The 16866-nt window shown below is 47.3% G+C and overlaps 1 protein-coding gene across 49 annotated transcripts in view; it reads left to right on the top strand.

The window, feature by feature from the left end:
- Positions 1–16866, top strand: part of LOC105260083 (RAD52 motif-containing protein 1-like) — a 345360-nt gene that overhangs the window by 39773 nt on the left and 288721 nt on the right. For all 49 annotated transcript variants that reach the window (XM_045044315.1, XM_045044311.1, XM_045044309.1 and 46 more), the window contains 7 exons: positions 2766–2815; positions 4360–4414; positions 4494–4633; positions 4735–4799; positions 9620–9806; positions 10672–10750; positions 14824–15003. In XM_045044315.1, coding sequence (XP_044900250.1) covers positions 2766–2815; positions 4360–4414; positions 4494–4633; positions 4735–4799; positions 9620–9806; positions 10672–10750; positions 14824–15003 — 756 coding nt within the window. The remainder of the gene's footprint in view (positions 1–2765; positions 2816–4359; positions 4415–4493; positions 4634–4734; positions 4800–9619; positions 9807–10671; positions 10751–14823; positions 15004–16866) is intronic.

Raw genomic sequence — 16866 nt, 5'->3', positions numbered from 1 at the left:
AGACTTGAGTAAAACCTGACTGGATGTATTAACTGCTAAGGAGAAACATGTCTGTCTTCTGGAGGGTTGGTCAGTAGTAAAAGCATAGAAATGGTGAGGAAGAGACCAACATGGGCAGTGCCCACCTAGCCTTGCCTAAGAGTAGAGATGGCACCTCAGGCAGCAGATGAGAGTCAGGCCCACCAGCCGGGCTGTGCCCGCGGGGCAGATGGATGGGTCTAGATACCTCAGTCCTTTCCATTAAACACTGGATTCAGCTAATTACTTTTCTTCCACTTCTCTTCTCACCAAATAGCCTTCTGATTATACTCCAGTGTGCCACAGAGGCCTGTCTCCACAGGAGGTAATGCCCAATCATGTAGACACAGATGCCCTATCTATGGAACGGATGTTTTCCTTATTGTCAAGTCACGACCTGACATTCTGATTTTGGTCAATCCTGTGACATTGGTAAGGTGACATTGCCTCCATGTAGAAAGAAGTGCGTTCTCTCTTGATGAGATCAGAGTCTGATTTCTCAGCCCAAGAGCCTAGGAACTAGCGTGGGGTCAACTTACCATGACCTCTGGGAAGAGAAATCATTGGCCATTGTCCAGTCAGTACTCTGCATCTTGAGGTGGCCTGCAGCCTTTTGCTTTTGGGGAAGTTCTAGAAACTCCTATTGCTGTTTTAAATTCCTATGTGGTTTAACCTCGTGTGTATATTTTTTTATGTGGTTTCATTATTTCCTCTCCCTACTTAGATGATACACTTTTTGAGGACAGAGACCATGCAGTTTTTTTCCTGTAGTGGACAATAATGATGTTCAAAGGAAGAGATGAGGCCTTGTGTCAATTTCACAAGGAGGAATAATGCAACCTAATATTTATGTGAAGTAGCCTACAGAGTCCAGCAATAGACAGATCCGTGGGTGACTAGGACTTTTGCAATGTTACCTTTTAGAGGCGCCTGGGTGGCTCAGTTGGTTAAGCGTCCTACTTTGGCTCAGGTCATAATTTCATGGTTCAGGAGTTCGAGCCCTGTGTCGGGCTCTGTGCTGACAGCTCAGAACCTGGAGCCTGCTCTGGATTCTGTGTGTGTGTGTCTCTCTCTCTTTGCCCCTCTCTCACTCTTACTCTCTCTCTCTCTGTCACTCTCAAAAATAAATAAACATTGAAATGTTACCTTTTAGTGTTCAAATCAGTGGAAGAAAATAAAGAAATGGTAGTAGAACAACTGCTTAATTATTTGGGAGGAAAATAACAACAGATCCCTATTTCTCACCTTAAAAAAACATATTTCAGTAAATGTAAAAAAAGAGAAACAAGAACCCGTCAAAGTATTAGAAGAAAGTAGAATCAATACTTTTATAATCTTGTGGTGAGAAAAAGCTTTGTGACCTGATACCACATGTAGAAGCATTTGATAGATTTGATCGTCTTGTCTGATTTATGCTTGGAATAAACCAGACATCTGATTTAATCCCCACAGTCCTGTGAGGATGATAGCACCATCCTTCTTTCATACATAGAAGGGGATCAGCTTAAGGCCCCTGTGGCAAAACCCAGAGCAGAACCCAGCTGTGCCTGCAGTCAGCCTGTGCTCCTATCCCACTGTTGCGTCTCCTGCACGATAAAAACACTGACAAATATTTGAAACATTGAAATTCAGTGAAAGCCCTTGAAAGGATTAATGTATTTCATATGAAGAGAGTTTTATAAATCAACAGGAAGAGGACAAACAATCCAGGGGATCAAGGGGGCAAGGACTACGATGAACAGGTGGGTGTGGACAGTCCGTCACCATACCTGCCTCATGGCTTATGGGACATGGGTCTTGTTAACAAGGCCTTTTCGCCTCATGGTATAAAAATAGTCTCTGATATTTTCTTCTGTACTCTTATAAGAGTACAGTTTGTAGCTATGCTTGCACATTTTCTCTACCAAATGTCAGCTGGCCAGTTTTTGTTTAAAAAACTGTCTTGGGATTTGAATGGGATTGCCTTGACTTTGTAGGTTAATTTGAAGGGAACTGACATCTTTACACTATTCTAGGAAAATAGTGTCTCACATCATGTATTCGTTTCTTCTTAATGTCCTTCAGAAGAGCTTTAGTGTTTTCATCTCATAGGTCTTACCCATTCTTTGCTACGTTTATTCCTAGGTACTTGATGCCTTTTTATTGATAATTGTAAATGGGATAATTCTTCCGTTTTTTGATTAATTATTTATGGGACATAGGAAAGTCACTGAGGTTTACATGTTGATCTCTTGATTTTATATCTAGCCATCTTACTGAATTCTCACATTTCTTCCAGTAAAATTTTAGTTGATTCTCTTGGGCCTTTTAGTTTGTCTGTAATTCCGTATGCAAATACGTCTTAGTTCTTCCTTTCCACGACTCCATTTTTTCCCAGGGCATCAGTTAGGACCTCCTCAACACCAATGAATAGCAGCAGTGATAACAGACATCCTACTCTTGTCCTTGACTTTAAAACAGTGCTGCTGTTTAGGTTTCTGGTAGACACTTTTCTTTTCCTCCTCCCCAGAATTTTTATTAGGAATTATCTGTTGACTGTGATCTGAGACAGTCAGTAAAATGTATTACGAGCTGCACACAAGTTAGGTGTTATTGAAGAGTCAAAGGACTATTAAACAAATTCCTGTCCTAGGAAAAGTTATCATCACACTGGGTAGAGAAGACCTAAAATGCAAAGGAATGAATAAAGATTTGGAGGGAGTGGTTATTGTGATGGGTAACTGTGATCATGTTTTCTTCCAAAACAGATTCATTCTCACAAAAGAGCAGCTAAGGAAGGTAAAGAAGGAAGCTCAAGGTAAATATTAGTCTGGCAATCGTTAAAGTAGAATTTTAGAACTAGATTTTCAAACTCATCTATTTCAATCCCCTTGTTTTACAGCCAGGAAATCACCAAAGGCAGAAAGGATACATATTTGGCCTAATGCTTTGCCTGGATCCAGCAAAGTTAGCTGCCCAGCCAAACCCGAGTTAGAACGGGACTGGCACAGAGCACCTGCTCACTAGACCTTTAAAGAAAGATCGTGGGGGGCCTGGGGTGGAAATGTTCAGACCCGTTCCTGCTGGCGGTGGGCATCGGGCCTGGCCACAGACCTTCTCAGAGGCTCTGGACAAGGGATAGGGAGGGCCAAAAGTCGTGGGGTGAAGGGGCTAGTCTTCAAGCATGATGGAAGGTGGAATACATGAGACCCTCCTATAAAGTGGGGGGGGGGGACTTCCTTCTTCCTCCTTCTGGTTTTCGAGGCCCCGCTCTCCATTCCCTTTATCCAGACCCAATAGAATTTGAACTGGGAGAGGCCTTAGATAATCATTTATCTCTTCCTTTTATAATAATGAGATGGAGAAGGAGAAAAGGAAGATGTCTTGCCGGACGGTTGTATCACTAGTACCACTAGAACCAGAAAGAAGATGGTTCCTTTCCAGTTGGGCACGTCTCTGACTACACTGGTCTTGGGCTGTGAACTGCATTTTATGTCACAACTCAGTGCACACATACCGTATAGACCTAAGTATTTCTAAAACAAAGTTACCATACACTCTGATTCTTTCTGTTCTGTTTTTTTTTAAGTTTGTTATTTATTTGGGGGGGGGGGGGAGAGAGAGAGAGAGAGAGAGAGAGAGAGAGAATCCCAAGCAGGTTCTACACACTATCAGCACAGAGCCAGACACAGGGCTCAATGTCACAATCTGTGAGATCATCACTTGAGGCAAAATCAAGACTTGGGCTGCTCCCCTGACTGAGCCACCCAGGTACCCCCTATTCCGTTTGTATTCAAAAAGAGTATTTTGTGTTTTAGCGCTAGCCGTGCGTGTGTTTTAAGGTGATTTCACGACTCACTCCCTCATCTGCCTGCAGTGTGAAAGTCAGTGAGCTAGATAACTGCTGGTTGGACTCAGGCATTCACTCGGTGCGATTCATCTCGTAAGCTAAAGCAGCTAGGAAAATAGAAACACCTCCCCACCCGCCAGCAAATGATGCCTGGGAGGCTAAGCCTGGCGGGGACTGATGTAAAATGCTTCTGGAGAGAGTTAGGTGCTTCTGCCGTGTGGTCACCCAGTTTGTTGACTGCACAAGGGCACTTGGCCAAGGGCCAGAAGGTGAGCAGGGTGAAAATCCTGCCTATACTTCATGTCAAGTTACATACAAAGGTCTCCCAGGGACACTGTGGGGCCATTATGGACAGACACAGGAAAATTCTGAAAGCCCAGCATGTATGGAATTATTTCTGAGATCCCAGGTCTGTGTTGATTTTGCTTGCTAATAAGACTGGAGAAATACATTGTGAGAGGCATGGAAAATGGTACGAATCACTAATTGTCTGTGTGTGTGTTTCCTTCAAGGGGCTTCTTTGGATCTCTGCCGCGTAAGAGACGCTCAAAGGAAAGTGACAATCAGGTAAATCTGAGGAGGATAAAGTACCGTGGCTGGAGAAGGCAGGGGAAACAGGCCTAACATTGTCCTTTCTGTTTTCTAGGAGGGCTTTTTCTGGAGAAGGCGGCCACTTTGGCTTAGGGACATGTACAGACCTCTCAATGCCACACGCAAGAAAAACATGGCACAGAAGCTATATGACGATTCTTCAGACGAAGATGAGACTTTCCACATGGAACTAGGGTACGTGATTGGGGAAGATTTTCTCTAAAATGGGGAAATTATGAAGAGTTGAATTGTTCCTTTCGAGAGTCAAAGCCTTGGCATTCTTCTCCTTTTCCCAGGGAGGCTGGCAAAGCCACAGTAGAGAAGGCCACAGATTCCACTACTGAAGAGCTGGGGGACGAGAGTGAGACACTATGTGAGGTTGTCACAGAGTGAACGCCGTCCTGCCTCAGGCCACCTACAAAGTTTACTTTCCGATACTGGCTTCTCAGCATTGCTTATAAAATACTTGTTTTTCTCCTATTGAAATGTCTAAATCCATACCCAATTCTAGCCACGTGGTAAGGAACTAAAACGTAAACAGTTCGATATTTATCTACAGACAACAGGGGCCACAGGCGAGAGAAGCAGGGCTGAAGCCAGGGTCCCTCGTGGTAGCCAGTATTTCCACAAGACACAGTCTGGGCAAAGTAGGGTGAATGGGGCGTCTTTCCCTCATTTCCCTGATACAGTCAGTCTCTGGAAACTGGAGAACGTATCTTCAAGGGGCTTAGACTATTAAGTGAATTAACAGCTTATTCTGGTGCTCTCTCCCCTGGCTCACCAAATACCAGTTATCCACAACGCGCTTGACCCCCTGCCCATAGAGGATCATCTCTTTCTGGCCCCTCCGTAAGGTCTCTGGGGTTGCCAGTATATTTGGATCGCTGAGCCTACCTCCACTGTCGGGCTGAGGCCTGTCTTTCTTCCCAAGAGCTCGAACTCAGACACAAAATGTGTAGTTGCAAGTAGGGTGGTCCTCAACCTTACAAGCTAGTAGATAATTCCCATTGGGTTTTTTTGTTTGTTTTCTTTAAAAAAAAAAAAAAGTCCCCACCCTCAGAGAGCTGGCAGGGAGATACTGGAGGGTTAGAGTAAAGAATGTGTGAGAGCAGTAATTACCCAGGACTGCCCTGCTCAGGCCTTTATTTCAGAAAACTTATTGGCGGGGGCACTTACTGGTCACCTGTACCACACTAGCCTCTGCTGACCCCACTGAGGGTCGGATGCGTGCGGCTGGGCTCTCTCCAGTTCAGCCCAGCACCACACCTACCACTGCTTTCCTACCCAGCTCGGATCAGGGCTGCACGATTCCAAGAGATAATGCAGCACAACGTGCAGAAGACGCAAACATCCCTCCACTTCTGCAGAGGAGGGCGTTAACCAGTCACATTTGGGATGTTGGGAGGAGTCGGGGTGCCTGGGTGGCTCCGTCCGTTGAGCATCCGACTTTGGCTCAGGTCATGACCTCATGGTGTGGGAGTTTGAGCCCTGCATTGGACTCTCTGCTGTCAGCACAGAGCCCACTTCAGATCCTCTGTCCCTCCCCCCAGCTCACACACTGTCTCTCAAAAATAGATAAACATTAAAAATAATGAAGTCATCTATACTTTCTGAGTAAATGAATGACAGATTTTAGAAAAAGGACGTCAGAGTCAAAATACAGTAGTGAATCAAAGAAATCCTGAATGAACAAGGTTTGATAATCGCTTTTCTTAATGTCTGTTTATTTTGAAAGAGAGCAAGGGGGGAGGGGCAGAGAGAGAGGGAGAGAAAGAGCCCCAAGCGGGCTCCGTGCTCAGTGTGGAACCCGATGGGAGGGACTCGATCTTACGACCGTGAGATCACAGCCTGAGCTGAAATCAAGAGTCGGATGCTTAACCGACTGAGCCACCCAGGCGCCCCTGACAATCTCTTTAGATGCCCCCAAATAAATGCTGGTGGCGTAGCGATAGGTGATGGAATATGGCACCAACCGCTGGCCACCAACAGAGTCCCCCGAGGGGACAGTAGGACTGGGGCACAGCCCAGCAGGTTTGGCAGGGTTGGTAGGAACGGTTCCAAGCGGAGTGATTGGCCCATCAGTGCCTCTTGGGCTTTATTAGCTTGCTGCTGCTGGGCAAGGACACCTGTTCTCCTGGTGCCTGCTCCCGTTCCCCCAGCGTTTTAGTGAGAATGGCCACCAAGTGTCTGTCTCTGTGTGGTGACTTCAGTGAGCCAACAAATAACTGTGTTGAAAGCACGAGACTAGAGAGTAACAGTAATCGGAAGCAGCAGCAGCAGCTAGTTCACTATTTGCTTACTTGGTGTCAAGGCCTGGGTTGGGCGTGTTGCAGTCTTAATTTCGCCCAACAGTCCGTGAAAACACACTTTATTATCCCCATCTGGCAGATAAGGGGACAGGGCTTAAAGGATGTAGGTGACCTGTTCAGGTGCCCAAAGCCGCAAATCCAAAACTGCCAGGTAGGAGTTTAATCCAGGCCTGTTAACTCCAAAGCCTGCTGACGGTTATACTGCCCTGCTGCAGGGTGCAGGGGTACAGAGACGTCTAAGCCATGGTTACCATCAAAGAATCAATAATTAGAACGATGAGGATGGTGGCAGCTACTGTTTGTTGAGCACCTGCTTTGAGCCAGGCGCACTACCAGGCCCTGTAGTCCGTCTTAGGTCACAAGGGCAGAAACTCCTCATGCCAGCTCAAACTCCTTAATGAGCTGGGTGGAGCGGGGGCTGGTGGTGACTTTTTGAATAAGAGAGGTGGACACAGAGACAGAGCTGACGAGAAACCAAGAAGACCCATCTGTGCATCGTTGGGCTTCCCGAAGTGTGGGCCGGGATTCTAGGCAACTCCATTCTCCTATTTTGGAATATTTCCAGTAGCGCAAATGTGGTTCATAAAGTGAAGCTTAGAAAATGTTGTTTCTATAACACTACCTCAAATTTGCACAATACTTACTAGTCTCAAATGCTACCCTGCCATATTTCTTTTAATTTTTTTAATGTTTATTTTTGAGAGAGAGAGAGAGCATGCGGGCAGAGAGAGAGGGAGACACAGATGTGAAGCAGGCTCCAGGCTCTGAGCTGTCAGCACAGAGCCCGATGCGGGGCTCGAACCCATGAACCACGAGATTATGACCCTCTCTGCCACTCCTCCACTCACACTCTATGTCTCTGTCTCTTGCTCTCTCCAAAATAAACATTTAAAAAAAATTTTTTTAAACAACAATAAGCATTTATTCCTCAAAAAACGTCTTTTTTAATGTTTAATTTGAAGAGAGAACAAGAGAGAGAGTACAAGCAGGGGAGGGGCAGAGAGGGAGACATAGGATCTGAAGCAGGCTCCAGGCTCTGAGCTGTCAGCACAGAGCCCAATGCGGGGCCCGAAGCCATGAATGGTGAGACCATGACCTGAGCCAAAGTCAGACGATGGACCAACTGAGCCACCCAGGTGCCCCATTCCTCAAAAGTTTTGAGTCAAAATTTCGGGAATAGCTTGGGCACTTCTGCCCCTGGGTCTTTGGTGAGATTCTCAAGATATCACAGGGCTGCAGTCATCTGAAGGCTTGACTGAGTCGGAGGGGTCCGCTTCCAAGGTGGTTCACTCACTTAACATGGCTGTCAAGGGGGTTGGAGGGAGGCCTCAGATCCTTGCCATATGAGCCTGCCCACATGCTGTTTGACTGAATGTCCTCACAGCATGATGGCTGGGTGCCTCCAAAGTGAGTGATCTGAGAAAGAGAGACAGAAATGACAGAAGGTATCCTTCCTATGACCTCACCTCAGACGGCACAGAGCAGCACTTAGCAGTGACTTAGTCACTAAATCCAGTTCACATTCAAGGGGTGGGAATTGAGACCCCACCTTTTAAAGAGAGAAGAGTCGGGGTGCCTGGGTGGCTCAGTTGGTTAAGCGTCTGGCTTCAACTCAGGTCACGATCTCGCGGTCCATGAGTTCGAGCCCTGCGTCAGGCTCTGGGCTGATGGCTCAGAGCCTGGAGCCTGCTTCAGATTCTGTGTCTCCCTCTCTCTCTGCCCCTCCCCCGTTCATGCTCTGTCTCCGTCTCAAAAATAAATAAACGTTAAAAAAAATAAAAATAGAGAAGAGTCAAAGAATTTGTGAACATATTTTATTTTATTTTTTATTTTTTTCCAGCACTCATTCAGTAGATCTTTATTTTTTTCATTATATGAAATTTATTGTCAAATTGGTTTCCATACAACACCCAGTGCTCATCCCAAAAGGTGCCCTCCTCGATACCCATCACCCACCCTCCCCTCCCTCCCATTCCTCTTCTGCTCCTGGTCACCCCCTATGTGGCCATCTTTCCATCATTCATCTTTCGACCCAAGTTCAAAAGGCAGACTTCCCCGAGAAGCCCCTCCCAACATTCTATATTCCTTTCACAATTGTTAACTGAGCACTTACTATGTACCGGGAACTATTTTAGGGGCTGGGGACAGAGACATCAACAAAGCCCCTTCCTTCACAGTGTTCGCATTCTAGGGGGAGAGGCGAGTCCCAAACACACACACAAACCTATGAAGCACTTCCTGGTGGTGATAAATGTTATGCAGCAGAATAAAGCCAGGGGAGTGAGAGGTAACCTTGTCCTTGAAGGGGAAGTCAAGGAATACCTCTCTGAGGAGGTGACATTGAGCAGCACTGAATGAGGCAAAGGACCGGGTCGCCCAAATGTCCGGGGAAGAGCATTCCAGGCAGAGGGAGCAAGCAGTGCAAAGGCTTCGTCCTCCATGGTGGGGCTAGCGTCCTTCTGCCCAGATCTTGCACACACCTGTCTTGTGCTGTCCTTTTCGTTTTATCTTGTCTTACGGTCCTTTAAGGTGTGTGTCTTCATTCTTGTACTATAGGCCCTCTGAAGGCACCAGCTGCCTTTGACCCAGCTAAATGTCCCTCACTGGGTTTTGCACGGGTCACGGCACACAGTAGGCGATCATCAAGTGCAGGAGACGCGGATGGACAGCGGGATGATGAGCGGTTGTACTGAGGGGCAGGTGGATGGACCGAAGGGCGAGGGGAGAAGCTAATGGGTGTTTCCAGCCAGCTTGCCCCATCTAGCCTCTTAGGCCTTGTTCCTTTCTTCGGCTTCCCCGTCTCCCTTTCTCCTCCGTATCCTTTGTCCCTCAGTTCAGAGCCCTCTAAAAACCTTCTTCTCCCTGTTCGAAGGGCTGTGCCTGGCTTTTGTGGAGAGCAACTTCAACCTGTCAAAGGTAAATGAAAATGCAGACGGCAGCTTCGACTATGGCATCTTCCAGATCAACAGCCACTACTGGTGCAATGATTACAAGAGTCACTCGGAAAACATTTGCCACGAGGACTGCAAAGGTCTGGCCGGGGTCTCAGGGTGGGAGAGGTGAGAGGATGAGTGGGGTCTACTCACAGGACTTCTCTTCCCACTCCAAACCTGGGAATGCACCCAGAGGGATGGCCTGAGGAGTCCAGGAATGCCTTTGCTGAGCAGAGGATTTGACTAGTGGCTACGATGCCCCTCCGGTTAGGAGATTCTCCGGGGTGCAGGCTCCAGAAAGGCTCTGCACACCCAGTAGCAGAGGACAGCAGCGGCCAACATTTATCGAGAGTGTGTTATATACTAAGCACTTCACATGCCAGCTTGTCATGCGGTGGAAACTCTTATGATCCCCGCTTTACAGACGAGCAAACTGAGGCTCATAGAACCAGTGCTGAATGCCAGACTGGTGGCCCTGAAGGCTCAGCTCTAACCATCAAGTACTGACTTTGTTTGGTTAATGGCCTGGTTGATTCGAGGCCAAGGGCAAACTCCCCACCTCAGAGCCACTGCTGGAGGCTCCACAGGTCCATGACTTTGCCCCTTACTCCCTCTTTCGTACTCTGATCAACATCCCTGCACTCTTCACCTGAAGAGCCTCTCTCATTAGGCAAGGTTTACCTTGGCCTCTGTGCTGCCTGTTTTGACATTTCCTTTCCCTAGAAACCCTCAAACGTGGCGTGAACCAGCATGTACCCTAGCTAGGATGTGTGGTAGTAAACATACATTTACTCCTGCCCCTCCTGCCCCTACCCCTAGCCACCCTTGACCTCTAGCAGCCATTGTAGGGATATCTCAATGGGCCTCTGGGAGGGAGCCCTTGCCTAATCTGGAAGGACTCAGCCCCTGGGGGGCAGGGAGAGCCAGTGTCTGCCTCGGTCTCTGGGACTGTCCTCTGTGTTCTCACGGGTGTTCTCTGTCTCCCCTTCAGAACTGCTGAGCCCCGATCTTCTCTCAACCATCAACTGTGTGAAAAAGATGGTGTCTGGAGCAGGGGGAATGAAGAACTGGTGAGGAGGTCACTGTGGGACTAAGTTAGCAGGCAGAGCCCCAAGAAGGATGTAGTGACAGGAGGGGACAGGAGGCAAGGACTCGACCCCTTCTAACCGTCTAGAAAAACGTGGGAGAGCGGCGGGGCTCGGAACTGGGACTTACAAGACTTGGGATCTGGGTCTTTCTCTGATGTTGTATTAAAACCGCTTTGGACACAGTAGCAAAGCAACTTGAGTTAGCTGAGGGAGATGGCTTCGGAGGGGACAAGGTGTCTCACCGAGCTTGCCCAAGGGGTCTCTTCTCGGGAAGAGAACGGAGGCGGAGCTGGGAACTGTCAGTGTGGCTCTCCTGACAAGTTTCTGCCTCCTCGTGCATTTCCTTCACTACTTTCTTTGTAGAGCAGTATATTCTGCTCCACATTCCAGAGGACAGATCGTGGCTGCCCCCAAGCTAACGGGCTAATGTTCTGAGCAGTCACGGAGACTGGCTAGTCTCAGCCCCAGAGTCCAAGGGGCTGGGATAGAGAATCTGATTGGCTCAGCTTGGACCCATCATCCCCGCGTGGTTCAATGAGCTGTAGGTGTGGGAGCAGTTAAGCAGTACCATCATGCTGGCCACGGGTGGGGGGTGGGGCTGGCCCTCTCCATAATTCGCAGCAACATTTTCTGTAAAAGGTGCGTAGCTCCTCAGCTGAGCAAATACCCCCAAAGCTGTCAGCTTCCCAATGGGAGACAGTGCAATGGTTGCTTCACTTTTCTGAGCTTCAGATTGGAGATAGATGATAGATAGATAGATAGATAGATAGATAGATAAGTTGCCTCTACAGGTGCCTGTGAGGATGGAGGGGGTTAAGTGCCTTGTCTACTCTAGGAACACCATGCAGAAGAGACGCTGACGGCTATTAGGGATGACCCTCTCTGGAGGGAGAGTCGATAGTTGCCCCTGAGATTGACGGATTGGTTATTTATGTATGTATCTATCTATCTATCTATCTATCTATCTATCTATCTATCTATCTTTCTGTGTGTTTAGTGACTCTCAGCCTTGTAAAATGGTGCGCTCCCCCTTCGGGGCCAGAGGAGGATTTGAAAACGTGGGAGCATACTGGACGGGGGGAGGAGCCAAACACCACAGATAAGAGAAATTTAAAGGAAGGCTCAGAGGGGCCACAGGGGGACAGACCAGAGAGCGAGCAGTGAAGGGGGTTCTGTGCATTGCCGTGCTGTGCTGTGCTGTGCGTTCACTAAGTGCTGGGTCATGGATGTGGAGAAGGAGCTACTAAGTAGGAAGCAAGAACCCAGCCTTCTCTCCACAGGGTGGCATGGAGGTTGCACTGTGCCGGCCGGCCACTCTCCTACTGGATGACGGGGTGTCACAAGGAATGAGACAGGCGTGGAGTCCTTCCAGCGTTCCTCTTCTCGCCTGGGGATTCTTCATGCCTTCTTCCTCTTGCCTCCACTTCACGTGATTTTCTTTCCTTCCCATGTTCAAAAAGGACTGACCGGAGCCCCAGGAATAAATGGGTTTCTAGGGCTTTCTCCTTGTACCCATCCAGGCCCAGGCCCCTGGTTCCTGACTGTCAATCGCAAACCAAGAGAGGACCACAGTGAAGAAGTTGTTCTATTTGGGGAATTGTTAAAGCATTCCTTGTGCAAAGAACGTGTTGATTTATTCATTTTTAATTCCAGATATCTTCGAGTACCTAGTATGGCAGGAGGGTGGTAGGGACTAGAAGAAGGAAGGTAAATCATAACTATTGGTCTTGAGGTGTTCACCATCTGCCTGGAGAAGCAGAGACATACACGAATACTGGCTACAGCGAATGAGTGGATACATACAATGAATACATGGTGCTGATGTGGAGTCGAACCTGCAAAATGACAACGCAAAGACAGAAAAGGGGCAGTTGGAGGAATGTTCCACCCATGGCTACAATCGGAACTGCCTGAATAAACTGTCCCACCTGGGCCACTGCTGTCCCTACTTCTGAGCCTTAACTGCTTCAGCTCTGAAGTGAGAGATTTGACATTTGAGTGGTTCCCAGACTTTTGGACTTCACAGACCAGTAAAACACGAAAAAAGTTAAGGCCATGTTAACATTTCCAACTTTTTATTTTAATGCCCAAGAAAGACTATTAATCACAACAACTATCCTCTATCAGCATCTCCTCATAAAACAGTTTTTAGCATGAAAAATGAAGGTCAGGGTGCCCGGGTGGCTCAGTTGGTTGACCGTCGGACTTCCGCTCAGGTCACGATCTTGCGGTTTGTGGGTTTGAGCGCCGGCGAGGGGCTCTGTGCCGACAGCTCAGAGCCTGGAGGCCGCTTCGGAGTCCGTGTCTCCCTCTCTCTCTCTGCCCCTCCCCCATTCGCACATGCATGCTCTCTCTCTCTCAAAAATAAATAATATTAAAATCATTTTTTAAATGAGGGTCATATTTATAGGATAATGGAATAGATTTTGTTTTGTGAAAATATTTTTTTTAACCCTGCTTATATTACCTTGTCTTGCTTTGGCAAGGACTGGTGAAACCTTCACCACAGACCAGCAGCAGTCTGAAGGCCACTGTTTAGAAACCTCAGGAGACTGGTTTTGTAAGGCCCCTTCTGGCTCAGACATTCTAGGATTAAAATAAGGATCATTAGGACCTACTTTCCCTCTCAGTGTGTCAGTCCTCAAAATAGCTATTTGGATGCCGAGAACGGCCCTTCTGCACAAGCACCATGAGCTCCAATATTGGTGCCCTACCTGGCCTCACTCTTTGATTTTTTCAAATTTATCTCTCCTCCTTACCCTGCTTGCCAAACTCCCACATCATCTCACCCCAACAAGCACACACGTACACCAATTCATCAAAATCACGTAGGGAAATCAGGGAATGCTTTTTAAGGATTTCATTAACGGCTTCATGACTTATAGTTTCATTTGTATATTTAACATTCATGAAAACATTCTTAAGCCAAAGGATTGCATCTTTAGTGGTCATTTCCCACACAACGTAGAGAAATCCAAATTTTTTCAGTTCAGTAGGTAACTTACTAACTGCTAGTAGTCTAAATCTTCTCCCGGAGTGAAGAGGAAGAAGGCTGCCATAAAATTGTCCACACCCAGGGATCCTGTAAGCTCACCCTTTAGACCCTACTGTAAAAATACACTTGACTAACGGTGCCTGGGTGGCTCAGTCGGTTAAGCGTCCAACTTCAGCCCAGGTCGTGATCTCACAGTTTGTGAGTTTGAGCCCTGCTTGGGGCTCTGTGCTGACACCCTGGAGCCTGCTTCGGAGTGTGTGTGTGTGTGTGTGTGTGTGTGTGTGTGCGCGCCTCTGATTCTCCGCTGCTTGCACTCTGTCTCTCAATAATAAATATTAAAAAAAAATTTTTTTTAAATACACTTGACTAGAAACACTAAATTCTACGACATTGAGACAATGGAGCTGCCAGGGAGAAAGTAGAGGCAGAGACCCGCCCAAGAGCGGGAGGGGCGAAGGAGAGGTCCGGGGGACAGCCCCCGCCCCACCCCGCGGCGAGCTGGCCCCGCCCCTCGTACGAGCCCCTTTTTAAAACGCGCGGGCGCGCCTTGCGCAGGCGCGGGGCCACTTAAACCTTAGTCGTGCCTGCGCCTTGGTGGTAGGATGGCGGAATTGGTCTCTTTTACGGTTCCCACCGAGAGTGACAAAACCTTGCTGGTGTGGGAGCTGAGTTCTGGACCCACGGCCGAGGCCTTGCGTGTGAGCCGGGCCGGGAGGGAGGGAGGCAGGGAGGGAGACACCCCCACCTCCCCGTGACTGGGAGTCTCAGAGTCTGGCGCTGAGCGCCTCGCGCGCCTTGTAGTCTCCGCCGAGAGGAATCTTAGTTCTAAAAGGGACCTTTGCAGTCTCAGCCCCGACAGATTTTTGAGAGGTAACTCTCAACAGCCAGCACATGTTGCCTTCTAATGCTTCTCGAATCCTAGGATTTCAGAGGGAAATCTTTTCAACGAAATGAGAAGTGCTTTGGGTTGCGTGTGCAGGAGGGCTTAGGGAATAGAAGGCAGTTTTGCTTCCTGGGCGCGAAATTTCATGCACTTACTTGGCGTGGGACCACCCCACAGCATTCTCTGTTCGCAGTATTCTCCCAGTTTGGCCTTCTGTATTCGGTCCGAGTCTTCCCGAACGCTGCAGTGGCCCGTCCTGGTTTCTACGCCATCATCAAGTTTTACTCAGCAAGGGATGCTCACAGAGCCCGAAAGGCATGCGACCAGAAGCAGCTTTTTCAGAATTCTCCAGTGAAGGTGGGTCCAAGTAGGAAATTCCTAACTCCACTGGGACGAAGGGTTGAATTCAGCAATAATAGACCAGGGTTGGTATACCACTGTAGTTTACAGAATGCTTTTAGATGCACTGCTACACTGATCCTCCGGTTTCCCTGGGTTTTGGGTTGTTTTGTTATGTTTGTTTTGTTTTCAGATGAAGAAACTCGAACTCAGGATAGTTAAGTGACTTACTTAAGGTTCATGACAGTAACTGGAAGGTAGAGGTCAAACCCAAACTTACTGATGTTCAACCCCGTGTCATTTTTTGGTGCCCTTAATTTAACAAAGCTTCACAAGAAGTCTTGTTTCTATTTACATTATGGGGATTAAAAAATTTTTTTAATAACGTTTTTATTCAGTTTTGAGAAACAGGGCATGAGCAGGGAAGGGGAAGAGAAAGAGGGAGACACAGAATCAGAAGCAAACTTCTAGGCTTTGAGCTGTCAGCTCAGAAGCCGATGTGGGGCTCGAACTCATGAATCCTGAGATCATGACCTGAGCTGAAGTCGGACGCTTAACCGACTGAGCAACCCAGGCCCCCCTCTATTATGTGGATATAAAATGACAAACTCTTTCATCAGTTGTATTATAAAGGATGCTTCATCGTCATTATCATCGTCATCACTCCCAAACTGCCTATTCAGAACTCCCTTCAACTCCTGGGAAAATGGTTAAAACATTCTTTAATACACCACAGAAACTTTATTCCATACCAACATGCTGTGCATTTTGCTTTCCCAGAGCCCCAGAATTATATTTCATGATGAGCCTCAATTCAATCACCATTTCCTTATCAAGGGCCATGTCAACTCCTTTGAGTAAGTTGAGTGAGGCTTAGATTGCCAAACCTTTCACTTTATAATTGTATGTTTTCATCAGCTTTCTCTAACTGGCTTCTTAATCTAGCTACTTCCTATGGACTTGACTGCCTGTTCTTACCCATATGCCCTTCCTTACTGATTTAATCTGGATCGAATCTAAGAATCCTTCTCAAATGTGACTCTGAGTATACTATCTCCACTTGTTCAACACTGTCTTCAATCCTGGCTCCACTCCTATGATTGAAATGATCACGTGTCAGGCATTCCTTAGTTTGCAAGCTTCTAGCCTGTGAAAATGTCACCCAGCCACTCAGCTATTACAGATTATGAAATAATTACTTTGTATCAGTTGTGAGTAATGAGGTGTTTTTCTCTCATTGGACATTAAGACCATTTCACAAATGGATTTTGAGATTTCACAGCATAAAGCCCAAAGTCAATATATAGTTGACAGGAGAGAGCATTCATATTAAATTTCTTTATTTATTTAACACAGAGCCTTGGGTTACCACCCCCCCCCCCCTGGCTGCTTACTGAAATTGTTGCCCAATTTACCTATGTGTTCCTTTATACTTTGGCAAGTACACATAGTTTCTGGTTGTTTGTTTGTTTGTTTGTTTGTTTACCTTTTATAAATACATATTTAAAAAGAACATATTAAAAAAATTTTTTTAATGTCTAGTTAAAAAAAATTTTTTTTTAATGTTTATTTATTTTTGAGACAGAGAGAGACAGAGCATGAACAGGGGAGGGGCAGAGAGAGAGGGAGACACAGAATCTGAAACAGGCTCCAGGCCCTGAGCTGTCAGCACAGAGCCCGACGCGGGGCTCGAACTCATAGGCCGTGAGATCATGACCTGAGCCGAAGTCGGACGCTTAACCGACCAAGCCACCCAGGCGCCCCTAATGTTTATTTTTGAGAGACAGAGTCAGAGCATGAGCGGGTGAGGGGCAGAGAGAGAGGGAGACACCTAATCGGAAGCAGACTCCAGGCTATGAGCTGTCAGCACAGAGCCTGACA

The sequence above is a fragment of the Felis catus genome, chromosome E1 (genome assembly GCF_018350175.1).
Source record: "Felis catus isolate Fca126 chromosome E1, F.catus_Fca126_mat1.0, whole genome shotgun sequence".
NCBI lineage: Eukaryota > Metazoa > Chordata > Mammalia > Carnivora > Felidae > Felis > Felis catus.
The sequence above is the reverse complement of the archived record's forward strand: the minus strand, read 5'-3'. Positions and strand labels throughout refer to the sequence as shown.